Source organism: Homalodisca vitripennis, chromosome 6 (genome assembly GCF_021130785.1).
Source record: "Homalodisca vitripennis isolate AUS2020 chromosome 6, UT_GWSS_2.1, whole genome shotgun sequence".
In the NCBI taxonomy this organism is placed as follows: Eukaryota; Metazoa; Arthropoda; class Insecta; order Hemiptera; family Cicadellidae; genus Homalodisca; species Homalodisca vitripennis.
In genome coordinates, this window is record NC_060212.1 from 105,997,561 (window position 1) to 106,018,422 (window position 20,862).

A 20,862-nucleotide genomic window follows, 5' to 3' on the forward strand; every position below is an offset into this window, starting at 1 on the left:
TCAATAAGCGTGTTTTCAACAGCTGCATGGTTTTTATTGACATTGGTCCATTCCCGTTACTTATGGACTATATAAACTACAATTCAGAATGGCATAAACTCAACCTTACGGTTGTTAAAAAGTAGTTAAAAGTGGTTAATTTGATACTCCAGCTAATTTTATAGTATTACTATCTATGTTTTTGAGCCCATTACGATACTCTACGCATGCCATGTTACATACCTAAATAACTGGATTGTAAGTAGCGAAAATCGATACATATAAAGAAATAGAACAGAGAATATAAAAGTATCCATGTGTCTTAAAAGTCTCAAATCCCCCCCCCTCGCATTAACTTTCTTATCTATGTGAAAATGTTGATCTCCCCCCCCCTCCCACAAGGGGGTATTTTGTGCGTAAGTCAAAAGTTTTAAATAGGGATCCTTATCTATAGACACCGGATTTTAAAGGTATTATAAAATAGAAGAAATATATCACAAATTAGAGGTATCTAATGTTACTCTATAAAATTTGGTGGTAAATTCAAGTTTGAAATATTAAAAAAACCGCAGTTTGTTACATTTAAAATTATTTTAAGGCAAATAATACATTTACTCACTAGTTATTTCGAGAACTTGACACAGTAACTAGACTGAATGAGTCTCACATACAACTGGTAACCAATAAGACACATTGCAAAACCAGCTGTTGGTATTCCCAGGACTTCCTAATGGGCGTAGGTCAGACAAAAACAAAACCTAATAAATGCTATCGTGGTTGTTGATTCTTGTAATAACTTGTTTTATGATTTAGTGTCGTAAGTTCTCAAAATATCTAGTGAGTAAATTTTTTATTTGATTTACAATAACTTTAAATGTAGCTTAAACTGTGGGGATTTTATAAAATAATTCAAAACTTAATTATCCATCAAATTTGATAGAGTGAAATTAGAGACCTCTAGTTTGTACTATACTTCTTTTTTCATAATACCTTAAAATGAGGTATCACTTGGTAGGGGTTCCTACTTAAAAATTTTCCCTTAGTGACAAAAAACCCCATTTGGGGGGAGGGGCTAAAAATGTTCATACATCAAAAAACTCCTCTGTCGGTCATTAAGCATTCCCCAAAGTAAACCACTCCATCTTACACATTCATAAGACATTTAATAGGGGGGGGGGGGGTTAAGATACCCGGTATTTGAAGTCCCTTACAAGACAGTGACAGTATAGTGAGTGGTTAGTATGTTTAGTCAATTAGAAAAGAAAACGAAAGCTTTCTACTAATTACATTGTCGCTAGCTGAAGTCACTGTTGGCTTTGTTTGTAATCCCATCAGAACTACGCGGCTATTTCCCGGCCATCAACCAGCTTAATGGGGCAACCCATGTTACACTTCGGGCACGCCTAGCTTCTTAGTGGGTCATTCAGTTTGCGGACAAGAGCTTCTTTATTTACCATGGCATCGACTCTGCGGTCTCATATACAAGTATTCAAAATGCAATATTTATCTTACTAGGACTTTTGTAATGACTGAACACAATATGCATTAAAAGAAACCCCTATAAGTATACACCTTTGTGAAAATTGATCGAATCTAGCAACAGTATTTTTACTTCAAAGATCTTCTTGACTAGCGGCACTGATATAGGTATTGCATTTCTTCTGTTTGCTGCTATGACTTACTAAAGTCCACAGCTGTTATTATTTCGCAACTCAGCAGTTTTTCTTGTAACGTCTAATTTTGTTACAATCTGGTCAGATTTTTATCTTTGTTTATCCTTGGTATCACGCCAAGAAATAGACAGGCCATTGTAACATTGAGTGAAAACACTTTCATGACTCAAGGGGATACTACTAGTAAGTGTGGTGAGAGTCAAAGTGCTGTGAGCAGGATCGTCAAGTTTTAAAGACTACAGGCTCATTGGAGAATTGGAAAATATGGTAGTAAGAGATCACATTGCCAGGGACAGTTAGTAATACATTAAGACAAAGCTGACTGAACCAACCAATGATAGTTTTGACCTTTTGAAAGGTTTGGAAACCACAGGAATTCAAATTCATGATTCAACAGTCCCTCGTTAGTTACTGGTAAGGAGGCGAGGAGCTCGTTGGCCAGTGAAAACACAACTACTAACTGAAAGTATAAAAAACGCCTCAACTGGGGAAGAAAATGCAAACATTGTACTGAGGAACATTAGAGAACAGTTTTATTTCCAGATTGAAGTAATTTCCTTATGCAATGAGTGAGAGTGCAAAATTTGCGCAAATGTGGCTTGTACTTAAATAAGTTTATACAAAAATGTAAACAATGTCGATCATTGACAGGGTTTGTAATCGTTGAGGAGCCTCCTCTGGCCCAACAGAGAATAATTGGTTAAACATCAACTAACTGCAGATTTTATAATAGTAACCCTATTCTGTTACATTTTCTTATCGGTTAATACCTCAGATAGCCTACTGTTGTTAAAGTAGTGTAGTTGCTCTTTACTGTATTCATATACACTTCTCAATACACAACGTCGGTTATATATTTAAATATATATTTTCAAAACAAACAAAAAACTATTTATCATCGGCTCGAACTTATGCTTCCAAACTAGAGTAATTCCCTCCCTGACTGAACCAACTGATATTGCAAAATGTCAACTTGTGCTTGTTTTATGGATTCTAAAAAAACGAACACCAAAAAAGTGTTTACTGGTTAAAATAGATCTCGTAACTCAACAGAGCCTGGACTAAGTTAGTTTTACATTTTTAGTAAATAATTAATCCAGGAGCTTCACAACTTTGTTGTTTCTTCACATGGGCAGAGTTCCCCTAAAAATAAATTGGTAGTCGGCCGGGCTAGTTTGCAAGAAGGGTGTCTATAGGGTTAATGAAATGATATTTTTTCCCAGATCACAGTCACGTTTTTTAGCTTCAGACACTTAAAACAAACCGTGAGACGTGAAAATAAATTAGTAAATCAGCTAACCATGATAGTCGCGACTCTAACTAGTTTACGACGGTAATATAAAAATATTATCTAAGGAAAAACATATTTCCGTATTTAATTCCTTTTTATATCCTTACATTTCAATCTCTATGAAAATTAACGTTTGATATTTTTCTCAGAGAAATTTTATCAATCGTTTTGAAGAAGATCTAGGTTGTGTGCTTACACCTTGGAAATTGGTACTTTGCTCTCACATTAAATTGTTTAATCAATGTAAGAGCAAACTTTTAACTATCACTTCCAATACACTATGTCGACAGTAAAACGGATTATCAAGGTAAGATCTTTCCTACCAATTACCTAGATTCTAATTGTTTAGGTTATTTCAATCCCATTCAATTAGTAATTTATTAAGTTTAAATAAAAATTACATATTGAATAAATAAATAAATGTTTACTAAGTAGATAATGCGGACAGAAACAAAGAAGATTCTCGTGCAGCTCCAGCTGACTTGAGGCCGTCCACGTGATCTGAGCTTAATTATCAGTTATTTAGAGGCGTATTACGAATCGAATTAACATAATTTGTTTTAAAAATCTATATAAACATATTAATAATAAATAGAAACATACCATATATAAGAATGCATTATCTTTTAACAGTGGATCACGTAATAGCATTTAGACTGCGTGGCGTGATTATTTGCCAATCCCAGAAAGGTTTGCAAATATCTCTTAAGAGATAAGACACAAAAATAACCTCAATCAGTCAAGTGGAAGATAAGGTAATCGTACATTGGCAATATCTACTTGGAAATACTGAGCAATGCATTTATATATTAGCTACTTCCTCTGCTACAAATTTGACTTCTGCGAGTAGACTAACATTACAGATTGTACTTTCGTTTTGTCCACGCAAGTCATACGTGTTTACCCGTCACTTGTGTTATTTATCATTGTATAAAATGAGTTTGGACTTCTAATCTGATCTTCCAGTCACGGGTTCCTTTCTCAAAGGTTCTGAATACAGTATCCATCATACTTGAAGAAAACATCTGTGTATTTGAAATACTCATTGATCACTTGTTCATATGTTATTGCCAATTTCAGTTTATAAAGGAATGTGTAACAAAAAAACAATCTGAGGAAGTACAGTATGATAATAATAGTATAGGATGACTGTAGTACTGAATTTTAATAGCATTTTTTTTTACAAAGCGTTAACTATCCTGCAAGTCTGCGCACACGTTATTACTATTATTGAATGTAAGCTGAACTAAGAACAAATGCATTTGAAGTAAAAAAATCATCAGTCAAATTACGAAAACAAAATAATCAAATGAATGTTTACCTTATACATAAAAACTGGTAAGGTGGTACACCATTATACTTATTACTTTATAAATACTTCTAAATACGTTTTTTTTCGACGGTTTAAAAATAAATTAGGATCTAAGAATGATCTTTTGTCTTGTTTTTCTATGTCAATTGTGAATATTGGTGAGCATCCGGTGAATAATGTTATACAAATTTTGAGGTTAGTTACTCACCTGTTGCACGGTGGGTTGCTCCCGTGCTGCCACTACCAACGCCTGCCATCGACTGCGCCCGGAACCAGTCTGTATCAGTCTAGCCAACCTGACGGGAAGGTGAGGCCATCAATGAACCACTCACTTCTCCATTCATCGCACTTTGTTTACTCCGGCCGCGCACTAAGAATATAGGCCAGCACGACTTTTTGTGCGGTGATGTTGGCCGGCTTGTTTACACCTTGTCTACACGCTCCTGGGTGGCAGCACTGCAAGCCCTGCCTTGTCATTACTGCGGCTTCGTGAACCATCCTTCGTCTGCTGGAGATTGGTAATCTTTGCAAGTTGGCGGACTGATGATGTGGTTATGTTGTTTGGCTTCCAGCGACTATTCGACGTTCGAGCTCATTGCGGGGTTGTCACGATGCGGTATAAACTGTTAAACTCATCATTGCGGATCTTCGTCATTTTTTTAACAAATCTGCCAATCGTAAAAATCTTTCGCCTTACAGGTGAATTTATAAAGCACTTTGATAGATTTCATGCCGGAAAAAGAAATCTCTTCAAGTCGTATTGCTCATATTGCGCAATTGGTATTTTCATTATATTGTTCATAAAGATTGTTCGCACCTGAATATCTAATTAAAAACTTCAAGTTTTGGCTTCCAATCGGCGCACTACTAGTATTAGGATGTGTAAGCTCCGAGACCAAATAAATTAAAGCAGTAGGCTACTAAACGAAAAAACGGTACAGTAACTCAACTGAATGCATCACAATCAAAACTGTCTTTTCAGCTGCCAATGATGCCAGTGAAAGTCTTAGATCCTAGATAGTCGCTTACCAGGACTCTTGTTACTCGTAGATTTAATTACAGGCTAGGCATCAATAAGCCTCGCCTACATTTGACCTTGACTTTCGCCGGACATAGTAAGCATGTCCTGTTACATACGAAAAGGATAACTGAAGCATATCCTGATTTGTGCGATGATTGTTGAGTTGTTGATGGTTTCAATCCTCATTTGAGTTAAGTGGTTGAGGTTGCCCAACTGACAATTCGAGTCACATGATACGTTTCTTGGTGCCAAGTTATCCGTTTTTCTGCAGAGAAAGTATCTGCCCCCTCGAGATCGGAAAGTCGGACTCTGGTTTAAACGTGGTTTCGCGAGAAAGCGAGGACTGGAGGCTGTCAGAGGTGAAGGCGGTGACAAGGGGCACTGCCCATTTAACCCGGTCTGTACCGTCGCTTCGCGTCACTTCGACCGTACTTAGTGGCCTGTGAAAGCGAGACCAATGTTGAGTCCGTTACTGGAAAAGGTGTTGCTCATCAAGGTGACACTTTCTGGCAGAGGAACGGAAGATGGGGCCCGAGGAGGTAGAGTATACTACAATCCTTAAATTATTTTAAAATCTGGATACACACACACATGCAGAATGATAGAAAGTTAACGAGTTGTACACTTTCATTTTAAAGATGTAACCTGGCCTGATTCAATTTAGTTAGCATACAAATTTATTAATTTTAAAGTTCATTTTAAACGTATTTGGTCTTTCGATCGTATATTAGTTTGATTATATGAACACATATGTGATAGAAAAGGCTAAATACAAAATAATTGAATCGTAAAAAGGAAGGGCTCTGTTGTGTAGTGGTAACATGCTCGCCCGGCAGGCGAGAGATCCAAGTTCAAGTCCCGGCGGAGCAAGTACTTTTTGCGATTCAATGTTTATTTAATATATATATAGTGATTTGGGGTTGCTGTCACTTTAAAATATATAGTATAATAATGAATGGCAATTAGCAAACAGAAGAAAATACATTCGTTATCAGTTCAAAACCATACTAGTAAATCAAAATTGGAAACTATCTGAAAGAAAACAGCCTGTGGCTGAAAAAATAGTAATTAATAAATAACTAAAAATTTGTGCAATTAATTGTGTTTAATTGTATATTTTTAAGTATTATTATAACTCACAATACAATCAAAGAATCACTATTGACTGTACAATGAAAAGCAGAAAGGTTCGTTACAAAATTGTAAATATTAAAACAAATACAATATAAAATAAAATACAGAACAATGCCATTTCCAAAATAGCGTAAAATTATCAGAATTTTTACTTACATTAAAAAGTGACCGAAGGACACAAATTGAAATCAAAATTAGCAAACAGACTTGCAAAAATACAAATTTAGATAAATAGTACACATATTATTTACATACCCATGCAGACTCGTAATATTAAAATTCTCACTCTCACATACTCTTATAAACGTAAATGTAACAAATATTTCTCCCTTATATGGTTAGTATACATTCCAAAACTCGATCGTACTGAACGGAATATTGCTTAAAGAACAACTCAATAAACTGCAATCCTTACGTCGGAACGTGGGATTTATTGATATTTAATATTCGATATCGCGACACAAAGGAAAATCACGTCCCGCTTTGCGCGAGCAAAGGCCTTGGGAAATTACAGCCTTTAGATTGCTTCACGTTTGAGAATAATCGTTCGAAAAGGCATTTGAACTTATCAAAAATGATGTGCAGTTCCATAATTACTCTCTTTTCATCTCCATGTATTTCTTAAATATTTACGTTTTCCGAACCTTCAAGCATAATAACACTGCTAGTCTATTAAAAGTTTTCCAAATTCAGTTATAAAATTTAAAACGCCAAATGATTTATTTATATTTTATTAACGTGTGCTTAATGAACTGTTGTTAATTAAGAAGAAAGTTATTGCATATTAATGTTTTATAATAATAGGCTATCATATCGGATTATTCCTCTTCATTATGGGGTATTTCTGACGACCAGACGTGTGATTGTGGCGCAAACTCTCAGACAATGGAGCACATTGTAAACGACTGCCCTTTGCGATTTATCCATAAGTATAGCCTATCAACATTAAATTAAATTATTAGGATTAAAAATGATAAAAGCTTCAGGAACAATGGTAGTGTTGTACAGAGTGTCTAATAAGTCTCTGGGCGGCTTCATATTATTATAATCATTATATTTGTTTTGTAAAGGGGTACGAAACTGTACATGTTGGTGTACATGAAAAGCTAGTATAACGCGTATTTAGTGGAATGCTACACTCCCAGTGGTACGGCTCCCGATGGGTTAGAGGAAATGTTTGAATGGGAACACAGGTCAAGTAGCATATCAAATATAAGTTGTATAAAACTTCAGCAATCATTCGATTTCATGTTTTAGTTTTGTTTACAAAATACGAGTGTAGTATACAAAAAAAGACTAGTTTACAAAATGCGTATATAATGGACGAGTAGGCAGATAAACGAAGTCTTGTTCACAAGATCCGAGTGAAAAATCACCTAATAGCCTTATTTACAAGACAGGGGTATATATGACGTTTTATCACCTCAAGTCTTGTTTATAAGATGTGAGTATAAAATCAGCCAATGGCCTTGTTTACAAGACAAGAGTATACAACCAATGGCGCAGTGTAGCGAGTACGGCGGTTATCGCAAAGCAACGTCGAGCGACGCTGCTGCTTGGATGGGTGACAGCTGAGCGATTCTGTCTCCTTACTTCGCCTGGTAAAATAAAACATCTTTACTTTTTAGCCTTGCGTACAAGACAAGAATATTCAAGCCGTTCAGGAAGAAACTCGCCTTATCACCTCAAATCTTGTTTACAAGATGTGAGTATAAAATCAGCCAATTGCCTTGTTTACAAGACGGGGTATACAAGCCGAAGAGGCAGAAACTCGTCTTATCATCTCAAATCGTCTTGTTAACAAGATGCGAGTATAAAATCACCCAATAGCGTTTTTTTGCAAAGTGCGAGAATATTAAATGAGTAAGTGTACACATAATGTTGACAAAATTGAAAACCAATGAGAGGCAGAAACTCGTCTTATCATCTCAAATCTTGTTTACGAGATTTGGGTGTAAAATAGCCAATAGCATTGTTTATAAGGCAGAAATATATTGGACGTGCATTACCTCAAATCTTGTCTATTATACTCGTCTTGTTAACAAGATGCGAGTATAAAATCACCCAATAGCGTTTTTTTTTGCAAAGTGCGAGAATATTAAATGAGTAAGTGTACACATAATGTTGACAAAATTGAAAACCAATGAGAGGCAGAAACTCGTCTTATCATCTCAAATCTTGTTTACGAGATTTGGGTATAAAATAGCCAATAGCATTGTTTATAAGGCAGAAATATATTGGACGTGCATTACCTCAAATCTTGTCTATTATACTCGTCTTGTTAACAAGATGCGAGTATAAAATCACCCAATAGCGTTTTTTTTGCAAAGTGCGAGAATATTAAATGAGTAAGTGTACACATAATGTTGACAAAATTGAAAACCAATGAGAGGCAGAAACTCGTCTTATCATCTCAAATCTTGTTTACGAGATTTGGGTGTAAAATAGCCAATAGCATTGTTTATAAGGCAGAAATATATTGGACGTGCATTACCTCAAATCTTGTCTATTATACTCGTCTTGTTAACAAGATGCGAGTATAAAATCACCCAATAGCGTTTTTTTTGCAAAGTGAGAGAATATTAAATGAGTAAGTGTACACATAATGTTGACAAAATTGAAAACCAATGAGAGGCAGAAACTCGTCTTATCATCTCAAATCTTGTTTACGAGATTTGGGTGTAAAATAGCCAATAGCATTGTTTATAAGGCAGAAATATATTGGACGTGCATTACCTCAAATCTTGTCTATTATACTCGTCTTGTTAACAAGATGCGAGTATAAAATCACCCAATAGCGTTTTTTTTGCAAAGTGCGAGAATGAGTAAGTGTACACATAATGTTGACAAAATTGAAAACCAATGAGAGGCAGAAACTCGTCTTATCATCTCAAATCTTGTTTACGAGATTTGGGTGTAAAATAGCCAATAGCATTGTTTATAAGGCAGAAATATATTGGACGTGCATTACCTCAAATCTTGTCTATTATACTCGTCTTGTTAACAAGATGCGAGTATAAAATCACCCAATAGCGTTTTTTTGCAAAGTGCGAGAATATTAAATGAGTAAGTGTACACATAATGTTGACAAAATTGAAAACCAATGAGAGGCAGAAACTCGTCTTATCATCTCAAATCTTGTTTACAAGTCAAATGTTGACAAAATTGAAAACCAATGAGTATTACCAACACTATTACATCCGATTAAGATTCTATAAATAAGGGGTTACTGCTACATTCAGATACAGTTATGCAAATTTACATTATAAAAGTGGTAGCAGTTTTATTTTTGATAATTTATAAGGGTCTTTTCAATAGTGCAGTTGCTCATTAGTATCAACATAGTGTCAACACATGGGTACATTTAATAAAACTGTACGCCAGATAAGGAAGACAGAAACCTGTTAGCTGGCACTGGGACGGCTCTGGTTACTCATGAATGTATCCTCGTTGACATATTTTTAGGTCTTACGGAAATATCAGAATTGTTTGTGTGCATTATAAAATTACAAGACTCTGAACGTATTTTAATGCAAGCGACTTCGAAAGGGCGAGAAACACGTATCTTCCGTTACAGTAGGAAGTAATGCTCGTGTGTCCAAGGTTTGCTCACCATCCGTGACTAAATGTCTTCCAGAAGGTCGTATGAGTCATAGAGCTCCTTTACCCCAGCCAGTTCCTCAAGTGTCTCCACAATGAGCTGTAAAAATGCCTTTCTTAACGGTCCTGAAACCTGATATTGCCCAATAGACCCGACGTTAGTGCTCTCTACGGTACGGCATAGCTCTCCTGTACCGCAGCCTTTTCCTCAAGTGTCTCCACAATGAGCTGTAAAAATGCCTTTCTTAACGGTCCTGAAACCTGATATTGATTGCCCAATAGTCCCGCCGTTAGTGCTTTCTACGGTATGGCATAGCTCTCCTGTACCCCAGCCTTTTCCTCAAATGTCTCCACAATGAGCTGTAGAAATGCCTTTCTTAACGGTCCTGAAACCTGATTTTGCCCAACAGTCCGTCGTTAACGCTGTCTACGGTACGGCATAGCTCTCCTGTACCCCAGCGTTTTCCTCAAGTGTCTCCACAATGAGCTGTAAAAATGCCTTTCTTAACGGTCCTGAAACCTGATATTGATTGCCCAATAGTCCCGCCGTTAGTGCTTTCTACGGTATGGCATAGCTCTCCTGTACCCCAGCCTTTTCCTCAAATGTCTCCACAATGAGCTGTAGAAATGCCTTTCTTAACGGTCCTGAAACCTGATATTGCCCAACAGTCCGTCGTTAACGCTGTCTACGGTACGGCATAGCTCTCCTTTACCCCAGCCTGTTCCTCAAGTGTCTCCACAATGAGCTGTAAAAATGCCTTTCTTAACGGTCCTGAAACCTGATATTGCCCAACAGTCCGTCGTTAACGCCGTCTACGGTACGGCATAGCTCTCCTGTACCCCAGCCTTTTCCTCAAATGTCTCCACAGTGAGCTGTAGAAATGCCTTTCTTAACGGTCCTGAAACCTGATATTGCCCAACAGTCCGACGTTAACGCCGTCTACGGTACGGCATAGCTCTCCTTTTCCGTAGACTGTTCAAAGTGTCTCCACAATGAGCAGTAAAAATGCCTTTCTTCACGTTCTTGAAACCTGATATTGCCCAACAGTCCGACGTTCGTGCTGTCTACGGTATGGCATAGCGCTCCTTGGTGTGTTTTGTATCTACAATATTGACGTAGGTTTAATTTGTTGATTTATTTCATTGGGTCTGATATTAACAACAATCCAAGTTGAAATCAGTAGGAAACTATAATAAATTAATGCTGTTTCTCATTTCCACTAAAATTATTTATACAGTCTTATGCCATAGCCATGCAGTTATTCTTTATGCTCGCATGTGTGTAAGTAACTGTTGGTCTTCTTTTACTCTCTCCTCGTGGGTAACTTTTGGCAGTCAATATCTTCCTACCAAATTCGTATCCCAAACTTTGTCAGCTACTCCAGCTAAATGTAAACATTTCAGGCGATCAGTAAATTTTGTATTGGTATGTTTTTCATTTTCAAGTCTTACCCTCATTAAGATAGTTTTCGTGACGACAAAAAAAAGCATAAAATAGGTTTTTGGCAACTCTACGAGATCTCCAGATATTTTACCCTTTAAATCAGTTGGAAAGTTTTACTCTGGCCCAAATAAAAAACTGCTTAGGACAGAAATTTAAATTTTATACAATAGCTTGGGTTACTGCTTCAGAGAGTGGCATGTTTTTAATGATTTATGACTCAAGAAAAGTATATTGTCAAATAAGGTATAATCGAAGAAAAGAAAATATTTTAAAACAATAATTTTTTAAATAGTTTTTTCCTGAGAAATTATATTTATAAATAATATAAAGGACTCTTACACATTGCAGTACTTCGGTTTGGTTCTATGACCAACATATTTTTTAAATTTAATATAAACTATTCAAACCAAAAACCGACTTCGTTACCTTAAGAATTTTATTCGCCTCTAACTCCCCCTGCCCAAAATCAGCCACAATCTTTTCTTTATACTACCATGGACTCATTCCAAAAAAATGGTCACCAGATCGACCCGTACATCCAGCTGCTCTACTTACTCTTCTTGTATCCCATCACATCAATCTTGTAATCCGCACAAGTCACCAACCATGATGTACTCTTAATGTATGTTTGCCAACCTCTGGACATAGTAACAACGATAATATTGTATATTCCTGTACACTATCTCCTAGATGTACTGGTTCAGCCTCGGAAGTGCCCGCGGCTCACTACCAAGCTCAGACCAAGGCTGTGCCTCGCACGAGCTCCTCATGCAGCGGGTAAATGGGGTGATCGCAACCGGCGGATAGAAAGAGTGGGGATGGAGGGGCCCCTCCTGCCAACTACAGATAGCCCGTGTATTGGAATAGTGGAATGAGCAGTCCGCGCGTTCTCGCTCAGTACTTCTCTGAATTTAATTTAGTTCAGTACCTGGCAAACCTATTAAAATGTATTAGTGTATTTTCAAACCCCTTTCCGTAGTTTAGTACAGCATACATATATTTAAATTACATTTTCAAAGCTGCATGTTGCAGGATGCAGCACAATTAAATTGCAGGCAATTAATCTGACAAACCTCTTAAAATGTACCACTGTGTTTTTAGCTTCTACTCTGAGTTAAACACCTTTCAGTAATTTGGTACAACATACATATATATTACTTTTTCAAAGCTGGATGCTGCAGGATGCAGCGCAATTAAATTTATTTCATCAAACCTTGATTTTACAACGTAATTAATGACAGGCAATTAATCTTACCTGTCTACATACAAATAAACCAATATAACGGAGTATCGAAAGACCCAAAAAGACGTAAGGAAGTCTAATATAACAAAGTAACCTCGTTACATTCAGTGGCGTGGCTAGAAAACATTCGAGGGTGGATTAAACATCAAGGAGGATTAAAAAGAGCCCTACTCGCAAAATTTAGAAATTTGTTTGTTTACAAGTGAATTCTCAATTTAATTGTACTTTTTTTAATTTTCTTAGTCACTCAAATGTGATTGTAAGCATTCATGCTTGCAAACATTTAAACTTTTCAAAAGATTCGAAACTTGTGTTCTTAGCTTAGTAGTTAAATAATGATCTTCAGGGTCTCCAAAATACAAAATCAACAATGAAGTTGTTTTTAATTGCATCTTTTGTATTAAAATGTAAACCAATAAAATTGTTTTGTAACATTAAATTTGGTTCATTGCATTTTCCAACTGCCTTAATCAAATAAATATAATTTGTAGGTTACATTACTATTAGTTAGAAATTATTTGATAATTGCCATGTACTATAGATCAGGTCAGCATTATAATTGCATACGCCAGACGACACATGACACATATCAGGCTTGGTCGAAGTTGCATGCACAATTTCAAGTCTATAGCTTATTTTTCATTCTCGATATATCCAACAAACAGACATAAAGAAAGATTAATATTAATATAATTAATTCGATATAATTTCTATGTTTTGCAGATATGATCGAATATAAAACGACTCATTAATTCGTAATAGATCATAGAAATCAGAACCGTTCCGAACTGGGATCGCTATCAGCCGCATTTAAGGGTTTGTCGGCACTGCTTGGCTCTGACCAGTCGACGAATTTTCGGGATTTATCAGTACTGCTCGGCTCTGCCCCCACTCTTTCTCACCGCCGGTTGCGATCACCCCATTTACCCGCTGCATGAGGAGCTCGTGTGCTTCGCCGGTGAGGTCCGCGGTGGGTGGGAACCTGCCTTTCGTAGTAACAATGATAATATTACTATATCTATCAGATGTACTGGTTCAGCCTCGGAAGTGCTCGCGGCTCACTAACAAGCTCAGACCAAGGCTGTGCCTCGCCGGTGAGGTCCGCGGTGGGTGGGAGCCTGCCTCTCGTAGTAACAATGATAATATTACTATATCTATCAGATGTACTGGTTCAGCCTCGGAAGTGCCCGCGGGTCACTAACAAGCTCAGACGAAGGCTGTGCCTCGCCGGTGAGGTCCGCGGTGGGTGGGAGCCTGCCTCTCGTAGTAACAATGATAATATTACTATATCTATCAGATGTACTGGTTCAGCCTCGGAAGTGCCCGAGGCTCACTAACAAGCTCAGACCAAGGCTGTGCCTCGCCGGTGAGGTCCGCGGTGGGTGGGAGCCTGCCTCTCGTAGTAACAATGATAATATTACTATATCTATCAGATGTACTGGTTCAGCCTCGGAAGTGCCCGCGGGTCACTAACATGCTCAGACGAAGGCTGTGCCTCGCCGGTGAGGTCCGCGGTGGGTGGGAGCCTGCCTCTCGTAGTAAATCTCACCAGCACCGCGCCATGCCGCGCAGCCTCAGCCAATTTAGATCTCTATCGAGAAAATAAAACGCTTGTTTATTTGTATTACGGTTCTTTCATTAACCAGTGCCGACTCATCCCGGGGTCATCGGTTGTGGGTGATTCTTCTCCTTCAAACTCGATCACTGATTTAGCACCGTCTATATAGTATATAGTTCTGGAGCAGATCATCTTTTGAGAGGCTATAACATATGAAAGTATCATATTTCACGACCTCCCTTTCTGCTTCTAGTCTCTTGTAATTATATCATTCCAGTTTGTTGGCATTATATTCTATTATTCCCTCTTACTTAATCATCCTCCTAAAGTACGGGGGCCCAGTGTAGTGGGTATAGTGGTTATCGCAAGATGACCGAGTCAAGTAACGTCGAGCGTGGCTGCTGCTTGGATGGGTGACCGCTGAGCGATCCTGTCCTTGCAAGTAGCCCACCTACTGGCCTTTGATGGTCATGCTTAAACCATTATCTCCAGGTTGTCTTAGAGAGGGCTTCTTGATCTAAAGTTCGCCTGGTACAACTAGAACTTTTTAAACTTTGTAATATATTTAACGAAAATCTCTAACCTTTACCGTAATTCCACGTTAAATACGAGTATGTACTACCTGTAAATATAGACATACTATTGTTATACTGATAGAATTACAACCATCCGTAGTTTATTACGTTCTCATGAAAGAATACTTTAAGTGTACTTCCATTAAAGTACTATAGTACCGTAATATTTAAGATATACAAAATGGCATTACGGTATGTTCGAATGAAAAGACAAACATTTTTATCAGCCTTCTTGTTGCCAGCTATGCGACCAAAACATAACAAACAAATTGGACAAATAGTAATGGACGACTACAGTTATGGGGTTTTAATTTATTGTCCTGAGAAGTTAGTTTCGCGTTATTGAAAAAGTTATTTAATTTACTATTTCACTGTTTTCAGTTAGTATATTAATATGTTGTGTTCAAACCGTAACAGATTGTTTCTTTCACTATTTTCCACATAGTACAAAGATCTTCAATGATTTAAAGACAGGATTACATTAATCATAACGTAGTTTATTTAAATTAGCTGCGCAATCGCAAGTGAAATATTGATGTTTTGAGCAATAAAAATCACAATTCTTCTCCACACGTAAATTCATGACATTGTTTGTTTGCTAAAATTCTGTAATTAACTTTCCAGTACCTTTATTTCAAATATGTTTAACTTGTTTTGCGAACACAGATTATAGTCACTACTAAAGTTTTTCTGTAAAATTACGTACTAACGCACTGACATCAAAATGGCCGCCCTTAGCGGCTACAGAGCGAATATACGTGATGCATGACGTTCCGTGACGCGAAACGAAAGTTTTTCCCTCGTGGAAAACATATACCCATAGCCCGCCAAAAGAAGAAGTCACTTCAACACATATTGGTACAGTGGATAACCTTACTTTTTACACCTGGTTCAAAGCATATTTTTGATAATGTAGGTGTTATGTTCAAGTAGAGTGCTGCGAGACAGCAAAATGTTTACACCAAGGCTTGGTGTGAACTATACAGGCTAGTAACGTACGTGCAGACGTTACAATAAATTACGGTGACTTGAACGGCTTCCCCCGTCACAGCTAAGCCATGACAATGTGGGAATGTAGGTTATGTGTGGAATCCGCAGACACAAGAGTATTCTGTCACAGTAATGACCGTGCGGCATGCGTGTGTGGCAGTCCCGCTCAGCTGACCCAGCGATAGCTGTTCCCATCCGGATACGATATTTTGTAAACATCTCACTGTTATGTTGGTAATACATCACTTCCTGGAGAGAGAATCCAGCCTAGAGTTCATTTATGATGAACATTGTTTGAGGGTGTCTGAATTAATAGTAATGAGCACAGATAATACGTAACACAGCAGTCCCTCTGTAACACTGTTAACATCGCGATCTGACTGCCAGATCTAGAAACTACCATTCGTGGTACATCGTTTACTGGTCCTAGTGAGACGTGTGGATTCGAATCGTCTTTGTTAACATAAGGTAAACAATGTCTTATATCACCAGGCGAAGTTAAAAGCTCTATTTGACACTTAACCTGCAGACCAACGGCCTAAAGGTGACGTCTGAACCACCACCAAGGAAAGAATTCCATCCAAGCAGCAACCACGCTTGACGTTGCTTTGACTTGGTTACAGTGCGATAATCACAGTACCCGCTATAGGCCTACTACTCTATTGTCCAGTACGGAAAAGCACCATTGGTAATGGGTGGTGAACAAACGAGGCCTTGCTACTAGCTAGGATCTACTGGTTAATAAAGTAACTATCAAGAACGTATTCAGTAAGGAGGTCCAAGGGGTCTGGATCTCCCAAATGTTCAATTACTTTTTTAGTAAACGAATATTATTATTTAAAGAATTCAATATTACTGACATGTACTGCTGAAAGATCGTTCTCAACAAAGAAACAGGTCAAGAACTGTTTTAAGAAACAAAATGGAGCCTTACTTTCTGTCCACTACGGGAAGTTGTCTGGACCTCCCCAAATCGTTTCCTGCCAACGTTCTTGGTAACTATTAACAATTATTAGATTTTATTTGAACTGCAAACCAAGAGGACTCCCGTGTAATCTATAAAACTTCTTTTTATGCCAACTTGCGTTAACAACATCAATAAAAAACAAACAAAATCATCTAAACATCTTCACAACGTCTATTTCATCTAGGTGTAGATGTAATCTGATTAGTAAAGATAGGCTATATTTCAAGCACTACTAACCTTAGACTGTAATCAAAATCTCCCTATAATTAGCAAATAATATAATACAAGGATTTATTAACTGTTAACCGTTAAAGTATTAACCGTTCTAAAGTAAAATTGTTTTATTTCGACAAGATACGGTAGTTTTACTTAATGAATATGTAGTAGTGATTAATTTAAAATATTTTATTACCAAATTATTAAGAAATACACTGAACTATTACGGATGTTACATCATACCACACAAGCATGAAACTTATACTAACCTCTAAAGAAAACGGTGTTTTTAAGAGTTTATATATACAGGGTGTTCAGAAAAGGGCGTCACAAACTTCAGCGAAATCCGTCAACGCATAAGCGAGGACAACCAATTTAAAGGTACATTTGCAGAAGCCAGGAGCAACAAACATTATAGTCAGTTGAGAGGTATCAGTTGTTCCGACGTGGCATTTCTGTAAATGAACATGTTTATTCTATTGTTATAAATTTATTCAGTTAACAAATTATCACCCTTATTCTTGATATATAGTTCTCCTTTTTTACGTACGTGAATTGTTGTATACCATAATTACAAAGCATTGATTTTTAAACAAATAGAGATAACTGGTAGAACTAAACAAATTTTGTAATCATTTAATCATAATGTAAGGTTATATTTCAATTTTTTTTACTTTAACTCGTTCCGCTGATCATATGTAAAAGGAATATCTTAAGTTTATATTATGTTCATCTACCGAACTAAACCCCAAGTAACACCGAAGGAGGGAGAATATGTCGAGTAAAGGTGGTTAGGAGGGGAAGTATGTGGAACTCACATCTCGACTCTATCGGCCGGAAGTTATTTATCCCAAAGCCGGAAATCATGTGCACGATAACACTATAAATTTGCGAACCCCGTTAGCTCCTGTGTGCAACGTATTTCTCTGTAGAAAAACTGCTTACCGATATATCTCAGTGTTCTAGTTGAAATTATAACGTATTGTAAGTCAACTCGACTACAAAAATCCTCTTAGAAATTGCGATACAATTTGATCTGGATCCAACAGCTGAGGTTTAATTTATTACACCAATGTGCCACTAAATATATCTATCAAAACTAACTAAACAAGAAGATAACTGGATTGTTACAAGTACTTGTCACTTTTATGATTACAACGTAACTGGAATACGAAGATAAGATAACACGGTAAAAGTACTCTACACCACTTGTCATGTAACAGGCTTCGATGAGAACGTATGTAAAATTGTAAGCCTGCAGCCCATTATTGAGATGCCATGCGGAGAAAATTCTAGCCTATATAGAATGAAACTTCATGCGAAATTTCAAATCTAAAGACCACTTTGTACTCGAGATATCGTGTGATACAGAATAAAATTTTCCAGTTCCTAAAGTGATAGGTTTCGCTAAGGCTGAGCAAATGAAAATAGTACTAAAACTGTATCTCATCCTCAGGTGGGAAATGAAGTTACTCAGCACAAAAGTGGTCTGTCAGACTCTTGAAAAGGGCGTGTTGGTTCAAACATTTACTAAAAAAAACTGTAGCTACAAAGTTATTCCATGATAAGACATTTTCCAACATGAGTGTTCATCAGGCGCACAAAAATGTTTGATGTAACGAGTTCGTTTTGAACTTCTAGCGAAGTTTTTGGATCTCTTCAGACGAACACGAAGAATCAAATATGTGACATTGTGAATCAAATAGGTGAACTGTAGCTAAACTCACAATATAGAAATAGTATCTATAAAAAAATGATGTAACAATATGTATTTAGTTTCTGAGTGAAGTCGCCACTAGCAAAGGATATATACATACACCTAAAAAGCCTTTTGGGAACTAAATAATGATTTTTCTCCATAAATACGTTAAGTTATAATGAGTTATTTCAATTAGAATGTTAGTATTAAAACCAGATCTTTGCATAAACATATTGAAAATGTCATTATGGGTAGTAAGATTCAGCTAATAGGTCTAAAAACACGTTGGAATAACCACGAAGACGCGATTAAACCGAAGTTTGTGTCAAGTTTGATAGCCGTTGGTAAACGACTAACACAAATTATTGACGCTTTTGTGTAGATTTAAATGTATAACTTAGCTTTATATGTTAAGTCCAAGCAAGGGATACCTGGAAAATTATCCACCTTTGCTCGAGTTATCAGTCGAAAAGGTTACATTTTAGAATTAGCGTATTAAATATTATTTTATACATACTGTTTTGATTTAAAAAACAAATTTATTTTAAATACACATTTAAATTATATATTTTAGTACATATGATCTGGGTATTGGGTATGATTTGTATGTTCTTGTTCATCCAAGTCTGCAATACAGTGTATTGCAACCATTTGATCAAACTTTACTACGTTGTTCAGCAGGCAATAACTAACAAACAATACATTATAGCATGTGCCCTATCTGGCTTAGTTTATATGTTGTCCGTCTGTATGTGTGTTTTTTGGAAATAATATAATCTCATGAATGGTTTAAGATACATTCATGAAACTCGGCAGAAATATCTGTCGTAATGAGTTTTACAATCATGCAAAATATTACTTACTGCAGGTAACCTTTTCAAAGTGACAGCTGCTTAACATTTTCTAAGTTACATTTCAGAATTCTACAAATTTAACAAAAGAATGTCACAATACATAATATGTAGGCAATGTTAGGCAAATGCAATGGTGTTTCTGGTTTCATCATAAATTCATTGGTGCATTACTCAAAATTATAGGTACCATTTAAAGCTATTTACAAATTGATGTTTAAAAATAATAAATTAAATATATTTAGGACTTTTATGTAAATACACTGCTCATTTTTTTATATTAATTTCTATGTAGTTTTCAATTTCAAACTACCTTGGTAAACAATTATACCATTCACAAGTGGAGTGTTTTTTAAACGTTTTCAGTCGGAAGATAACAATTAATCGATTTCTTTATATTTTTATTGTACAGAACGAATATGGATTATTCTACTTAGATGTGAGCAGAATTTTGACTATACTTTTTCTACAAATACATATATTGACAATGTACTTCTAAACTAAGCCAGATAGAACACATGTTATCTATGTATGTTATTATTGATGTTCCATGACGAGTTGTTTCTAATACAGTGCATATACTTTTCATGCTGAAATTAAAAATAACAATATATGTACGTAGAGGGATTTATCTTTAGAATTGTTTACTGAAAATACAATTGAATTTTCCGTAAGGTGAATGGGTCATTAAGAATTTACAACATTTTGATAAAATAAATCAGTCACATGCATTTTATATTATGTATAGGTGTAAGACTAGGTCTCTTGTATAGCTCTGATAGACTATAGAATAATTATCAAATATAATATAATTGATTATTAGCATCATTCTTTTATCTTCTGTTAATACGAGTATATAGACTACTTAAAGGACCTACTTAAAGGACTAGAGATATAAAACACTTTCCCTTGAGTTGAAGTTACAAAAGGTACAACGCAAAGTTTCGAGTATTGAAATCTATCCTCTTCGTCAAGTGGGGGATGAATTAGTGCATAGAAAAATAAAGAACAGAAAAAAGAAAAAAGGGAAAGAAAAGGGTTCAATCGTACCCAAAAGCTGCTTTTAGTGTAGTGTAGCAGTGTAGCTGCTAGTGCGTGTTAGTATCCCACTTTCATCCGTGCTGGTGAGATATGTGATTGTGATTCACGTACTCGTGACTTGCATTCTCTGCAGTGACAACGCCTGAACAGCTTTTGGATACGTTCAAACCCTTTTCTCTCCCTTGTTTTCTTCTTTGTGTTCTTTATTTTTTTACGTATTAATACCTCCCCCGCCTGACGAAGAGGATATATTCCAATCCTCGAAACG

General features: G+C 36.5%; 2 protein-coding genes across 5 annotated transcripts in view; one reads left to right on the forward strand and one right to left on the reverse strand.

Moving 5' to 3' along the window:
• Positions 1 to 4,617, reverse strand: part of LOC124364675 — a 47,230-nt gene extending 42,613 nt beyond the window's left edge. Inside the window, exon 1 of the mRNA XM_046820337.1 lies at positions 4,464 to 4,617. Within this exon, the coding sequence (XP_046676293.1) occupies positions 4,464 to 4,512 (49 nt within the window). The 5' untranslated portion in view covers positions 4,513 to 4,617. The remainder of the gene's footprint in view (positions 1 to 4,463) is intronic.
• LOC124364673 (whirlin) overlaps positions 1 to 20,862 on the forward strand; it is a 322,655-nt gene that overhangs the window by 277,536 nt on the left and 24,257 nt on the right. The window lies entirely within an intron of this gene.